Below are 15,690 nucleotides of genomic sequence, written 5' to 3'. Positions count from 1 at the left end.
AAATACATACTGCTGCAACTAATATTACACTAAACTCAATTAGATTTCGGGTTAGCATACACCACAGTTATCAATCATCTGTGGATATGATCTGCAGGGGTATGCTCCTCTTTATTTAACTAAATATGAATTCAGTATATCATTATTCCTCCTTCAGATATTCTATTTATCAAAATGAGAAAGTGTCTGCCCGTGACTTACCGTACCCCGGTAGTTCAACAGCTCCTTCGCTCATTTTGTTCTGATAGTACCGTATTTTCAATACTGAAGCACGGTAATAAATCCCACAACACCTATTTTTTTCTGAATACCATTGCAACTCACGGTGAGGAACATGAAAGGACACTACACCCGTCTGCCCCGCCCGCACCGAAGCAGAACTCGAAGCAGTGCGAGTTGAACACTGACTGACTGTGAAACCCTGGACGCGGTGAGCTGGACGTGGTGAGACTCCAAGTATAATCGGTTACAGAATCCTTGCCCGCCCTTACTCCACGGGGCCGCCCACTCCTGCACGGACCACCACTGCACCCCCACCCCCCCACTCCCTCACTCCCCTGCTTCCCAACAATCCTGTACTATTATAATTTGTTGGCCATGATCGGGGTTACTTGACACAGAGAATCGATGACTTACTAGTTGCCTCGTTTTATCGTTAACAACTGATCACGACTATAGGTGATTAGTTCTAGCACTGTAGAAAATAGATGGCAACACAACTGTGATTGCCGTTTCTGTAAAATATTCCCAAATAATTACTCAAAACCGAAAGAGTGTATGGCGAAAATGTAATAAATAAGTAAACAGTCCATGTTGGTTACTTTGAATATGAACCCACCTTGCAAATAGAATCACAATTTTACAAATAATAACTTGCTGGAGTAAGTGGAACCTCACGGAATCCGAGTAACTCCGGGTAACAGCAAAATATCGTGCCGCAGCTCAACAACAAACTTTTGATTAACTATATAAAGATAAATGGTCCAGCTAACGAAATCGTGTAATTATTTAGCGTGTGCTGCATACAATTAAGCATAACAGTCAGCATTAAGCATGTCACTACACACACACACACACACACACACACACACACACACACACACACACACACACACACATTAAGGGGGAGGGGTAATATGAAAGGTAAGTATGGAAGGAGTATTTCGCTGGTTGTGCTGGGAATACATGAATGAGGGGGAGGGGGCAGGGGGTAAATGGTTAGGGAATGAAGGGGGGAGGGAAGGGAAAGGGTGGAGGGAGGATTAAAGGAAGACTGGAGTAGTGGTGGAGAGACCTCTGTCCGTGTTACACCTTGGTTAATGTGTTTCCGGGATTCGTCCGTCCTCAGCGCATCTCCAGCAATAAGTCTCGCATCACCAGCGGCCAACTCACGTGGGCCATAGTAAGGGTTGAATGTTGGAAAAAAGAGGAATCAGTGAGTCGTGGCAGATACGTGTGTTTTGCAGTGATTCATCCGAGAAGGGCGTTATGTCTTGTTTTCCTAGAGACCAACTGAAAAAATAGTGCTGTTCACTTGTGTTTCAGATGCTGGTGGTTCTGATTGTGCTGCTGGTGGCCGTGAAGGCGGGCTGTGCTGCTGACTCTGACCAGCCCCTCTACGCCTGTCCCCACCAGAGCTGGTGCGTTCCCGCGAAGTACTGTCCGGCAGACAAGGTCTCTTTCCACTCAACCACCACCCGAAACTATTCTGCCGTGCCCAGCGACCACTTCAAGGTTCGATGATGTGATGTTTAGGCTATACCACCAAGTATAATCTTGAAGTAACTATTGATTGAATGTTACTCGCAAAAGTTAAGTCTCGTTCTTATGTGCCTATCCTGGTACTTTCTTGCAGTTCATGTGCGGCGTGACCGTAGATACGGACGGTGACCTGTGTTGCCGGGAATTGGCTGCACTTCCTAAGCCTTTCGTTCCTACCCTAACACGCTGGCACTTCCTAGACAAGGTATGTAAATGTCTTACGCACTTTGGCCCATCACGGTATATCGTATCACCTTCCGATGGTGAGCTGCTCCTCCCAATTTGACCCCATAGACATATATGTTGGTTGGGTTCGGTGGGGATGTTACTGAGGAGAGGAAAGGTACTGTAGGTTAAAGATTAGATTTATAGGTAGCTTTTTCTCTTACAATCAGTTCTAGATATACCTTTGTCCCTACCTTCCCCGCCCTGCCTCTCTATCCCTTGACATTTATTTAGCCACCCTAACCGCCCCAGTGATCCTATCGCGTGTCTAAAGGTAACTAAGTAAGAAGTGTCATTGTCATACGGGCAAGGCGAGGTGAATGTCAAACTGAAAGAGCCAAGCGAAAGATTCGGGTATGTTAAATGCTGCGATTTAAAGTTAAAAAAAATTAAACCATTTGTTTCATCAGAACTCGAGCGTGGAGCGGCTGCCGATGCAAGTCATCGCTTGGCCAGGATACGGTACAGAGCCTGCGAAGCCTGAACTTGGAACAGACCCACACACGGGTGCCCCGCAGGTTCCTTTCCGTGGGCAGCTGCGCACTACAAGCATCTGTCCCCCCATGAGCGTGTGTGTGCCTGCGTACGACTGCCCTTCAAAGAGCATATATTACACCGTGGACGTGCCTTCTCCTGCCCGTGGAAAGGTAATCATCGTCGAGTAAAATAGTCTCGGTGTTGGTATGACAGACATTTAAGTGAGCTTACTTCTGATGTTTTATGGAAGGCACGTGGTAATGTGGCATGTGTAATGTTTTGGTGGGAAAATGTTAGTAGTCGTGATGGGGTCTACAGAACTGCTGATGCAAATATAGATTAACAATATTTTTTACATATAATGACTTGGGATAAGACTTGAGGAAATCATTGAAGGACTGAGGCACAACCAGAGTAGTGTCTGGATGACGGTTGGAACTTTTTTCAGTTCTCCTCGGGCTTTGGTTGGTAATTGTTTTTACGTTTTTTTTGTGCAGTTTCTGTGCGGTGTGACACTGGGCTCGGAGGGCTGGCTGTGCTGTTCCCTTCACGTCATAAAGGACGCTATGGGGGAGTGGAGGAGACCCGCCAGACATCCCGTCCCTGACGACCACGGTAAGCATTTTAGTAGTGGTGATTACAGTCATAAGCTGGTTATGCAACGGGAGGGATCAGCATTGATGAAACTAACTCGAGATAATAGCTTGCCAGCAAAAGGAGCTTCCAACAGGAAAGTTCAGTCTCGTTCCAGCTCCCCTTATTAGCTGCCGTTGGTCTCTTCTATTCGTTTTTTCTTACCACCACTATCTGCTTCTTCCCCCCCAGAGGTGCTGATCAGGATTAGCTTCGATTCCCAAAAGCTCCAGCAACGTACCGGAGCCGATGTGGCCCAGTACAGTCGCACACCCCACGCTGCGGCGCCCCCGTCCCCGCCCCTTCCTGCGACTCGCCTTCCTGACTACTATGAAGGTGGGTGTCTGAGATGTGGAGATTGATTTAGGGGGCAAATGGATGGTCATTGGGGCATTTGTTAAGATATAAACGTATATTTTATAGTAAATGAAACTTTTCAAAAGCGAAAAAGAGATTATAGATCTGAACGAGCATACAGTATGCCTACAGTAGTAAGAGTAGTCGAAAGAGGGTCCAGTAAGAGGTGTCTTCATACTCTAGTCTTGGTTGCGCTAAAGTCGAAGAAAAAAGGATATACAGATCAAAGGAGGCTATTCCTGAATATATTAGCGAAATTGATGAAGGAATGAAAATGCTGGTTACAACTGTGTTGCGTAGATAAGGACAAAATAGGGGTGAGCTGGAGTATAGTCTTTAGCAACGAAGTCGCGGGAGTGGAGCAAGTTCAGTATCACCTATCGATATGGAAATATCGATAGGTGATCGTATGAGGCAATATTGCGATGGAGTTTAAAACAACATACTAAGAGGAGGGAAGCTGAGGAGGCGAAAAGACTTTGATTCAACTGCTCAAAAGGACTGGGTGTGCGTGTTTGTGTAGACCCCCCCCCCCCCCACTCCCCATAAGGTTCATAAATCATAAGAGTGGACAAGGCCCTTGTATATGTTTAGATTCTAGGAAGGGGGAAGTAACTGGTGGTGACCATACTGAACTCGGGAACTCAACGCAGCTGATTTAGCAAGATTTAGCAATATATTAGAATAATTGAGTTATGGAGGTTCCAGTTCAGTAAGATTTTCATAAGTCAAAAATGTTAGTGTAGAATAAATGTGCAGTTGTGTGTTATCGAAGAAGGGTGAATGTCAGGAAGGTAGATGTTTGGTGTCGGCGTTATTCTATTGTGTATTGAGCTTTTGAGGCATTGAAAATTTTTTCTTCTGCCCCAGCAAAAAAATACAAAAGCAGAGTAGAGCCATTGGCATAGAAGTGTGAAGAACAGTTTGTTTAGAAAAGATAATGAACAGTAGGAAATGGAAGGTAGAACAGATCCGTAAGGAAACCACTTATGACAGATTTAGGGGTAGAGCAGTGGCAGGCTATCACATCGGAAATAGATCGGCTTGAAAGGGAGATAGATGAAAGTACATACGGGGATAGAATCCGTAGGACGGTAGTTTAGAAAACAAAGATTTGTGACTGTCAAAAGTTTTCGAAATTGCCGAGATAACTGCACAAATTCAGAAACTGATAAGAGGATGACCAAGAGTTTAAGAATGCAAGATCACCAGTAGAACGCCCCTGAAGTTGATAAATGCTAAAAGCCTTTTCCTATTAAGGATTGTTTCTAAAGCTTAAGAATGACAAAAAAGCAAAGCTATAGAGCGGTAATTTGAAGTAGTAGACAGGCCACCCTTCTTGGGTACAGGTTGCATGTAGGTGCACTTTCAGAGGAAGGAAAGATAATGTTGAACGGCAAAGCCAAGAGTTTGGTCAGGTAGGGTGTCGGCATAACACAATTCACGCGGAAAATACGAACAGCTCCGTTAAGTCCACAAGCCTCGGAGGATTTGGACCAAATACGGCATAGCTATTAAGAATTCTGATAACAAGCATCGCACTCCAGGTGTAGAGATGTAGTTTGAGGGAAGAGTTCGGCTTTAGGCAAAAATATGACGGTTGCTGTGCCGTTATTATTAGGTGACATGGGAAAAGATATAAAGTAAAATGACGAATTAGATATATATATATATATAGTGTTGGGAGCGTCCCCAAGTCGGTCAAGGATACGTGTAGTGTTGTGAACCACCTGTTCTAGAGGACAGAGGCTGGAGTGAAAGGAGAATGGATGAAAGCCAAAGCTGGTGGTGAACACTGAAATCTCCTAAGATGGAGATTTCAGCCAAGGAAGAGCGAATCAAGATGTGCTTCTCCTTGAAATTCGGAGCCAAAGAATTTTGTAGTTGGTAGAATTGCAGTATGGACATTTAGTGATATAATAACGATTAAATCTTAGCCGGATGGTGAAAATTTTGAGGAATAAAGATCATGAGTACGAGAGCAAGTAATACATTGCGTACATAAACGCATCATCCAGCTTTGTAATGAAATTTGGGATAGTCAGAGTGAACAGTAAACATTACCGTCAGTCGCCTCGGGGACCTGTTCGTCACTTAGGAAGAGGTGAAGTCGAGAAGGGAGATGGTGTTCCATAGAATGTAGGTTAGAGGAAGGACTACAAATATTGCAAAAGTAAATAAAGAAGTCTTGGCCATCATGTCACTACTTCGTTCGTCACCAGAAATTTCTGGTCGAGATGGATTGTTTTCCAACGATGTAAATCTAGATTGTCATTTTATTTACATGTAAATTACTATGAAAAAAAAATCGGATCATGCCAAACTATTCTCGGGTATTACCAGAGACGACGGAAACGGTGGACACGGGAGGGTCTTCGATAAGCTTGCAATAACTACTCGTCTCGGTGAAGAACTCGCTGAGTGTGCCTTACGCCCATTTCGACAAGTATCGGACTGGCTACTACTCCCTTTACATACACAAAACCACAAACGCGCGCGCATACCCACGAACAACCATCTATGCCGAAGTAGTCACCTAAACCCAAAGTGGCCATACTGATATACAGAAGATATTGCAAGTACACGTCCTGTCCTTTGAAATAATACATAAAAACAAACACTATAATGAACACCACTACCACACCAACAGTCGAAAATATGAAGTTGTATGGGACGGGTGTAGAATTGTTGCTTAAATGCTTGAGTGTTTGCCTTGTCTGGGTCTGTGGGGTCATGGCTTGTCGGGTCAACAGAGCTGAGTAGGTTCAAGTTGCTCGACAAGTTCGTTGTTTGCTGAAAATTGTGAATAGTTTTCTTTCTGGTGTAGTTGTAAATAAAGCTATGAAAGGTTGCCATGAACCTTAATGGAAATATCTCCATTATAGGTTTTATTTTCGGGTTGTGGAATGTGAGTGGTGGTGTTTGTAGGCTTTTTTTATTTGTTTCGTTGTTGAAAGGGCAGTCCGTGTATTTGCAGTATCTCTTTATATCAATGTATGACCATTGTTTAAATGAATACTTTAACAAAGGAACAGGTTGTGTTTGTCTGCTTACGCACGCGTTCGTGGTTGTGTGGGTGTTAATAATTATTGTTGATGCTCTCCCCTCAGATAATCATATCAATGACGTGAATCACGCCTTGCTGCAGGGAAGGAAGCTCCTGGATGCCCCCAGACGCCGCTATCGAAGGGACGCTGGTGAGTCACCGTCAGAAATAATAACTGGCTGACCTACATACTGTTTAGGCTATGCTGTTAATTTTTTGAAGAAAGTGTTTCATACAATACATAGTTAACAAAGTTGCACACTTCAGTTGTTACACAGCAGTGCATTTTTTTATCTTCTCAAATTTCACTCTAAAGCTTCATTTTCATATTTTTAAAACGCTATCAGTGGTTCAGTGAATGGTTTTCCGCAGCCGAAGCTGAAGCCAGCTTGAAAAATGCAGAGTCCAGTAATGAGACGTACGTGATCCATGGGGCGGCTGACCGCGGGAATGGTGAGTACGCCTGTGCTTGTTGAATGACGCAGCTGGCGATGGGGAACACGTAGCTGGATATTTTATCTTATTCCTCAAAGTTATTAAAGTAGTGACACAATAATTATACACAGAATTACTCTGGGCGAGGACAAGCACTTCATATTTTGTAGCAGCTAAGTTTTGCTTCTCTCATTTGATATTTTCATTCGTAGCGACGCTGTACACGGTCACCCAAGCCACTTTGATCAGCGACGTTCCTCCTACTGCACGCAGCAGGCTGCCCGTCGAGGAAGAGGTGTGTTTATCTTTGTTATTACATTTAGAACCTCAAAAACCCTGAAACGTGAAATTCCACGAGACGTTACAGATTTAATGTTAATGATTGAATGTTGTCCATTACACTAAATGCTCTTTTTATATATCTATGAAACCATGTCTTCCCTCCTGTGTGGAAAAACATATTGCTAGTTAATGTATGATTTTGTTCAAGACTGCATTTTCTGATGTAGGGTTACTTAAGTAGCTTTTAGTCAGCTCTGCATGCTCATTTTTAATATTAACTTTCACCTAACTTTAAACTTTTACTGACTTTGATTTACATTGCTAGTTTTTCAGTATCTTAATTAATTACCAGCTTTTAATTACAAATACACTGCTGGTCCTGTTTTCTTAGTTCTACGTCATTACGTGCGTCTTCCATTCTTGTTTAGCGTGTCTGTGCGTGCACGCGCATCCCCCCTATGTGTTCGTGTTGTTTGTAGGGTGTGATGTGACGTGATATGGTGTGGGTGAGTGTAGTGTTAAGTGATTTCTTTCCTCCTAGCGGTGCGGTGAACCACTGGTGCCCCATGCCCCTCACGGAGCCGCCGGTGTTCCCCTCCACGCGCCCCTCGAGGGCCAGTACCCTTGGCATGTGAGTGCTTGTTCACGGTTTTCTGATAGACGATATTAATGCAAAATTGCTTGGAATAACTCAAGTTAACATGAGTATTCAGACTACCAATTTTGATAGACAAAAATGAATTGGCGTTATTGGAACTTTAATTAAACCTAAGCATGTCAGTGTGTTCGCCATTGCTGGTGTAAACGGTACATACGAGTGCATCCCACAGGTGGCGGTGCTGACAAGTTCAGGCGAATACCTGTGCGGAGGAGTCCTCGTCACCGAGCGACACGTCCTGACCGTCGCCCACTGTATTAGTCCGGTAAGTCAGTGTGATGTGATTTAAATTATACCGCAGTTACTCTTTTCTCTAGCTACTATGGGATTCAGACTGTGTTAAGTTGTTTTTCGGCATTAACTTTGGTAAGAGTCGGATAAAGACGATTGATTGTTAGAATATATTTTACATCCCGACCTAATTTTCGACAGTATGCTTTAGTACCAATGTTTGATGATTAAGGTACTTATAGGAGTAAAATAAGCATGCGGAAGCCAGCGCATCTCAATCTTGACTTAAGGGTTCAGAGACGTTCCGTGACTTAAAACACTTAACGCTCCGCGACTTAAAACACATCATGAGGTTTCACCCACTAAGATGTGGTTTTAGAGGCTACGACGTGAACACTGACAGATGACGTGGTATTCGTATCACACCAGAGTGTTCACTGTTGTCAACACTGATGAGCATGTTCTGCAGTTCTTGTGCGACTGGTTTTGTGCTTCGGCTTGTCACTCTGTTTAGAAGTGAGGGGACCCGTGGCGGGACTCGCGTAAGCTTGAATAGGTAGGTAGATCGTAGAGCCTATCGTGGGATTAAGATTACACCCCACCATCCATCTCCACAACTTTCCCTACCAGTTTTTTTTATTTTTTATTCATATATTGCTGAATGATAATTTAAGGGACTATAATGCCTTCCTGGTTACCTCTTCGATCTCTACCGCCGGTCCGAAATGTGTACCCCCGACCACATAATTTTTTTTTTAAGTTCTCCTACGCACTGCCGCAGGCAATGTGTACCAGTGGCAACATCATTTAATATGGGTTTTATAGAGGAAACAAATGTTTCTAATACGAAGGTTTGGACGTTTCGTGGTATAAGAGTTGCACCTGCACCCAACCTAAATGTAAAGACTTTTTTGTTTTGTTTAAGTGTCCGCCTTTAGCGTCGGTAGGCTTTCTTGAGGGGCCTGGATGGTAGTCTGCCCCAGCCCGTCATGGCACAGGCAAGTGTTTTATAGTGGCGCCATATTTTCTTGGCTCGTGCTGCCCCCTGGAACTTGTTCTTGATTCACTTGGACGGTTTCCTCTGGAGTCCGGGTTGATGGGTGGTCTTCAGGACAGCATGTGGGTAGTCTTAAACCACTCGGCGGTGACTGAAAAATACAGTGGTAGCGTGGGGATTCGAACCCGCGTCGTCCATCACGCGGTGAATGTGGAGCCCGCACGCTAACCACTCAGCCACCGCCTACCTAACTGTATAATGTCAAATTTGTCAATTGCCATAAAAAATGCAGCAAATAATGCCAACGATGACGTCATTGTTGGCAGAGGTGGAATCTTATGAACAGTCAATCATCCGTCACGGTGGGCGGAGTCTCATGACGTCAGAGTTCGCGTCACCTATTCCACCACTGAACCCGTCACGGTGAGAGTAGCGGCTGTGGAATCGCCTGCTTATTTTACAGCTATGATTGCCTGAATGATCGACATTCGGTACTAAAGCACATTGGCGATAATTAGGAAGGTAGGTGTGTAAAACATACCCTGGCAAAACGTCATCTTCATCCGACGCTTTGTTAAAAAGTTATTAACGAAAAACTGTAACGCTGGCTCTGAATTTCATAGTTTTTTTTTCACATTGAGTATGTACAGTATAGGTGCACTTTTTTTTTTTTTCCCAGAGACTCCCATCTCAAGTAGTCATCAGAGTGGGGGACTTCAACCTTCTGAGTGACTCGGAGACGCACCCGTCGTACGACGTGCCCGTCTCCAGGATCACCTGTCACCCAGGTACGCGGGATTATGTACACTTCAAATTTCCACTGGACCGGTAGGTGTTTACTGTATTTAGAGTTTGGGAAAAATTTTGCTTTTTGATGAAATTTTACTATCATTACTTGGCCTAGTCTCTGAGAAGCAGTTTTAGTTTAATTACAACCTGTTACCTGCCTACAGAATACAGCCGAACCACATTGCGATCGGACGTGTGTGTGGTGCAGCTCCGCGTGGCCGTTCTCTGGTTGCCAAACGTACGTAGGATATGCCTGCCGGGTGAAACTTCGCACCCTGACCCTACCGTGGAGTGCTTCGTTCCCAGCTGGGGCTACGTTGCTAAGGGGCAGGTGAGGGCACACTTTGATTGTTTTGTTCAAATATTTTACTTGTGTATCGGTTTTATTTATCTTCTGTGGCGCACTCAGTGTTCACGGCCTTAAAAAGTCACCACTGACCGAAAAACCGAGGTTGGTGTAGACCTTCACGTATAAAAATTCTATAAATACTGAATAAATGAATGAATGAGTAAAGGATTGTATTCATATTCAGATTTTTATGAAAAAGGTGAGCGATAGCGATAAGTCTTCTTTTTGAAACTATTTTTTATTTCATAAATGTCTTATTTTCCTCAACTCAGGACGGTAAGATCTACGACAGTTTCGCTCCTCAGCTACGGCACCTTCCCTTCTTGGCAATAGACGGTGCGAGGTGCCAACGTGAACTGAGGAAGGTTAAAAAACTCGGCTCGTTCTTCAAAATTAATTCCGGTGTGTTGTGTTCTAAAGGTACGGCCAGCCCGGACACGTGCCATGTAAGTATTAGCAGCTTGTCACGTAGTCTGTTACGCGTCTGTGTACGTCGACCACTGTTCATCAAATATTCGTGTTTGACTGTACCTAGTGAACAAATAAGTGATTCCCACCTATATCATTAAATGTATCTAGATGTTTGCGTCATTTTGCTTTACTGGTGTACTTGATGCAGGGAGATGGTGGCAGCGGACTGGTGTGCAGGGCTGGCTCGGACAGCCAGCAAGGGCAGTACGTACTGACGGGTACGTGAACTCGCCATTGTACTCACACTAGGACATTTTTGTGCTAAGACTAGAGCAGGCACGTTTGTCATTGACTTAGGTGCGTGTGTGCATCATATGCACGATTGTTTGTTTATTAACATCTGTCCGCTGGTTGTATTTTGTTTTTATGGCGGTTCATTATTTGACAGGTTTGGTGTCGTGGGACATGGGCTGCGATGACGGTAAGCCCACTGCTTATGTGGACGTCGCTTACTTCCTGGACTTCATTTTACGGACCATCGGGGCCACGCTAGAGGGCGGCCGCCTGCACCTGAGCAAGATCCAGACCACGGGCACCAGCGATGCACACAGGAATGAGCAGGCTTCCTCACAGTACAATGCTGCAACCAGTGCCGCTCCTCACGCCTCCGAAACTTCGCAATTCATTGCTTCCTCCCAGCCAAGCGGTGGTTCGCACTATGCGTCTCAATCCGGTGCTTTCTCGCAGGCAAGTGGCGGCTTGCATCACACGTCTCAGTCCAATGCTTTCTCGCAGGCAAGTGGCGGCTTGCATCACACGTCTCAGTCCGGTGCTTCCTCGCAGGCAAGTGGCGGCTTGCATCACACGTCTCAGTCCGGTGCTTTCTCGCAGGCAAGTGGCGGCTTGCATCACACGTCTCAGTCCGGTGCTTCCTCGCAGGCAAGTGGCGGCTTGCATCACACGTCTCAGTCCGGTGCTTCCTCGCAGGCAAGTGGCGGCTTGCATCACACGTCTCAGTCCGGTGCTTCCTCGCAGGCAAGTGGCGGCTTGCATCACGCGTCTCAGTCCGGTGCTTCCTCGCAGGCAAGTGGCAGTTCGCACTATACGTCGTCTCAGTCCAGTGGAGCTTTGTACAGTACTTCGTCTCAGTCTGCCTCTTCGTACGGTCTGTCTTCGGCCTCTGACAAGAGCACTGTATCTCAGCACGGATACGGAGCCACACCACATTCAGACTCGGGGTACGGTGACTCTTCTCATTCTGGCAGTAGTTCCTACAGTGCCACCTCAAAATCTGATTCCTCCTATAACAGACAGTCTTCAGAATACACAGCTGAGTTGCCTGCGCGGCGTCCAACTCGCCCGTCGCATAAGCAGGGTGAGAGCTACGGCCAGAGCCAGCAGAAAAACTTCGGAGTTCACAAGGTCGATCCTTACCTTACGGGTGTACCAAGTAGACCAAACAGACCTTCGACGGTTGATGACACTGACAAAAGTCGTGTAACCAATGATTATTATGATAAACAAAAAGGAGGCTATAGTAACGAGTACGAGAGCACTGCCAGCTACGAAAAAAAAGACTACCCGGATAAGTATGACCATAACAGCAATCTGCAAGACAACTCAAAATTCAACAACAAACGACCGGAATATTACCAGTATGATGGCAACCGCAAGTACGATGGAAATGATTACTATTCCAGTGAAAAGCTCGGATATGGTGGTAGTGACAAGTCCCACGATAAATACGACGAGAGTCATAGTAAATATTCCAAGTATGACACCGGCTACGAGGCTGGCAAGAAGTACAGCAGGTATGATGTGCAAGGCGGCGCATATACCAAGGACAGATACGTTAATGGTTACTTGCATAAAGATGATACATATGACCGTGACCATTATGGTGAAGGCTCTTACGACCATGATCACAAGCAAGGCTCTGGTTATAAGCACGAACTCGGACACAACAATTACAATCAAGAATCTTATGGAAAAGAATATCCGAACCAGGGTAAGCCATACTATAATGATGGGAAATATTACCGCCCTCATGACGGACAATATTATAATGAAAAGACCTACGATGATTATGATTCAAAATACTACATGGATGGGGAATACTATGACGCCAACAAACATAAGTATTTAAAGGATGGCAAGTACTACGATATTGATTATAACGAAGGAAAATACTACGAAGATGGCCAGTACTATGCTTACAAAGATGGGAAGTACTATAAGGATGGAAAATATTACGATGTAGGACATGGAAAGTATTACAAAGGCGGAAAACTTTACAATCTCGAACACGGAAAATACTACCAAGATGGGAAGTACTACGATGTGGACTACAACCATGGAAAGTACTATGAAGATGGAAAGTATTATGATTATGAGGATTTCAAACCTTATAAGAAGTATGGCGATGCAGGTTACGGCGATGCAGGTTACGTCCATTCAGGTTATGGCCAAGGACAGTACACGTCTGAAGACCGATACTATGGCCACGGTGGAGGCGAACACTACACGGAGCATGGATACTACAACGATCTTAGCGACTATCACAGGAAAGATCTTGATAAACTCGGCCACAGCGACGTATATCGTGAAGACCGAGGGCAGCACGATAAACACTACGGGCATGATATGTATTATGATTATGATGCTGAACACTACAAAGACCTGGACTATAGAGATGGGAAGTACTATGTTAATGATGGGTACTATTCCATTAACAAACGTGGGAAGTACCACATTAAGGGACAATACTATGACATGGACTACAAGCACGGAAAATACTACAAAGACGGAAAGTACTACGATTTTGATGACCATGGAAAGTACTACAAGGACGGAAAGCACCACGACATCGATTACAGTCACGGCAAGTACTACTACAATGGAGATTTTTACGATTACGTTGACGGTGGGTTCTACATGGACGGGAAATACCACGAAATAAATTACGATGATGGCAAATACTATGAAGACGGAAAGTACTATAGCTTCAACAACCAAGGGCAATACCTAAAGGACGGGAAGTACTATGACGTGGATTATAAGAAGGGAAAATACCACAAGGATGGGAAGTACCATGATCTGAACGAACATGGGAAGTATTTCCGCAATGGGAACTGGTACGACATTGACTACAATCACGGAAAGTACTACAAAGATGGCAAGTTTTACGACTTGACTCATGTCTCGAATAAGTTCACCGGCCATAAGGACAAATATCACAACCAGTACGAAAAAAACGATGCTGGAGATGTCTGGTACTACCACCACGGAAAATATTACCCATACAAAGACGGGAAATACTATAAAAATGGTGAATACTATAATGTAGACCCCAACGAGTGTAAGTACTACGAAAATGGGAAGTACTACGCCTTGGATGTAAATGGAAAATATTACAAAGATGGAAATTATTATAATGTGGACTACCAACGTGGAAAGTACTATAAAGATGGAAAACTCTATGACCTCAACCAGCATGACATGTACTACAAGGATGGGAAATATTATGAAATAGATAATAAGGAATGTAAATTTTTCAGTGAAGGGATATACTACAGCTACTATAAAGACGGTCACTTCTTTGACTACGTTGAAAATGGAAAATACGGCGATTTTCATCATGAATATTATGACCGCCCTGGAAATTATGACAAAGTGAATTATAAAGATCATGTTGATGATTACTATGCCCACAACCAACATGGACAGTACGGGAAGAGGCCTGCGCATTATGGCGGCAGCGGCGGTAGTTACGATGGCTACGGGGACAGCTTCGGCAACAGCTATGGGCACAGCTACATTGACTCCTATGACGGTTATGGAAAGAATAATGCCTATGGAGATTATCACGATTTGGGTAATGAATACTACGGAAGTTATTCTGGGCCAGATGAGTACGGTGGATACTACAACAGTAAAGTCAAATACTACAATGATCAGTCTTATGGAGAGGATGATTACAAACATGGGAACTATGACTATTACAAACAGTCTTATGGGGAGCAATCCTACAAAAGCGAAAGTTATGACTACAGAGATTCAAAGTACTACAAAGAGAGAGAGCGATACGGTACGATCGGTGTGCACCACGAAGACTCCTATGGCCAAGCCAATGACCACAGTGCCTCCAAGGATGACCATTACAAGACAGGGCACGGTGAGGGCCCTGGCGAGTCTGGTGTGCACTACCACTATCACTACAACCGTAGGAAGTCTGGTCAAGGAGAGAAGGTCGCCGAAGGTCGAGAAAAACAAGATTATGATCGCCTTGTTTTTGAAGCCTCTAGCGAGGCTACAAATCCTGCTTCCGTAGCTTCGGACCGGGCATCGCAGAACGTACCGTCTGAAGCCAACAAAGATGCAAAGATGTCCGATAATGAGATCAACAGCGCCAGCCCAGGAAGCATCGTTGGCTACCTAAAAAAGCTGCAGGTCGCCCCACAATAGCTGCTGTTGTATGACTTTATGGTAGCTGTTAGAAGAAACTTTTTATTAAACTATGTATTCTGTGCAACAAAGTTTTAATGTACCTTTTCTTATGAATCACAAAATTGAGGATAACTTTTGCAAATGGGTGTAGTTACACAAGTTTTAGACTGTAGCTCTACTGCCCAGAAAGAAAAATCTACTTTTACTCAAGATTATCTAAAAAATCTGATTTAAAATCTGAATGGACTGTTTTACTGTCCATGCATATGGTAGCTTAACAAATGTCAGCTGGTGTTTGCAGTCTTATAAACACGCTTGCCTACCTTACAAGAACACAAAGGAAGAAAAAGCAACAGCAGACCTGCTGGTCCTTACGAGGCTATTTGTGACAAGCTACACTATCTAATCAAAGGTGGGAGATGAAGGACGGCAAAGGCGAAGGCTCCTCCCCACCCCCCCATCCCTCCAGCCAAAGCTGACAGGAAAGGAAAACGAACCATGCAGCATGGAAAAACTGCATGGAAATTATGTAGGAAAGAGGAAAGCCATTACTGCTACCACTAACCGGGCGATAAAAGCGGACAAGGATACCA

General features: G+C 44.4%; 1 protein-coding gene across 6 annotated transcripts; it reads left to right on the top strand.

Annotated features, from left to right (window-relative positions):
• Window positions 1–1,276: 1,276 nt before the first annotated feature.
• On the top strand, window positions 1,277–15,186 carry LOC126983643 (uncharacterized). Of its 6 annotated transcripts, none has more exons than XM_050836575.1 (17): window positions 1,277–1,402; window positions 1,546–1,734; window positions 1,856–1,966; window positions 2,397–2,633; window positions 2,961–3,078; window positions 3,289–3,432; window positions 6,564–6,650; window positions 6,872–6,952; window positions 7,147–7,229; window positions 7,758–7,847; window positions 8,047–8,139; window positions 9,782–9,890; window positions 10,056–10,222; window positions 10,513–10,686; window positions 10,860–10,929; window positions 11,100–11,398; window positions 11,639–15,186. In XM_050836575.1, exons 2-17 carry the CDS (start codon window positions 1,546–1,548, stop codon window positions 15,113–15,115), a joined length of 5,529 nt encoding a protein of 1,842 aa, XP_050692532.1. In that variant the 5' UTR covers window positions 1,277–1,402; the 3' UTR covers window positions 15,116–15,186. The 6 variants fall into 6 exon arrangements, with proteins under 6 accessions (XP_050692532.1, XP_050692527.1, XP_050692517.1 ...); XM_050836570.1 differs by having other exon boundaries at window positions 11,591–15,186; XM_050836560.1 differs by having other exon boundaries at window positions 11,543–15,186.
• The last annotated feature ends 504 nt before the right edge of the window (window positions 15,187–15,690 follow it).

This window comes from Eriocheir sinensis, chromosome 5 (genome assembly GCF_024679095.1).
Source record: "Eriocheir sinensis breed Jianghai 21 chromosome 5, ASM2467909v1, whole genome shotgun sequence".
In the NCBI taxonomy this organism is placed as follows: Eukaryota; Metazoa; Arthropoda; class Malacostraca; order Decapoda; family Varunidae; genus Eriocheir; species Eriocheir sinensis.
Note: the sequence above shows the minus strand (reverse complement) of the source record. Positions and strands in the feature narration are given on the sequence as shown.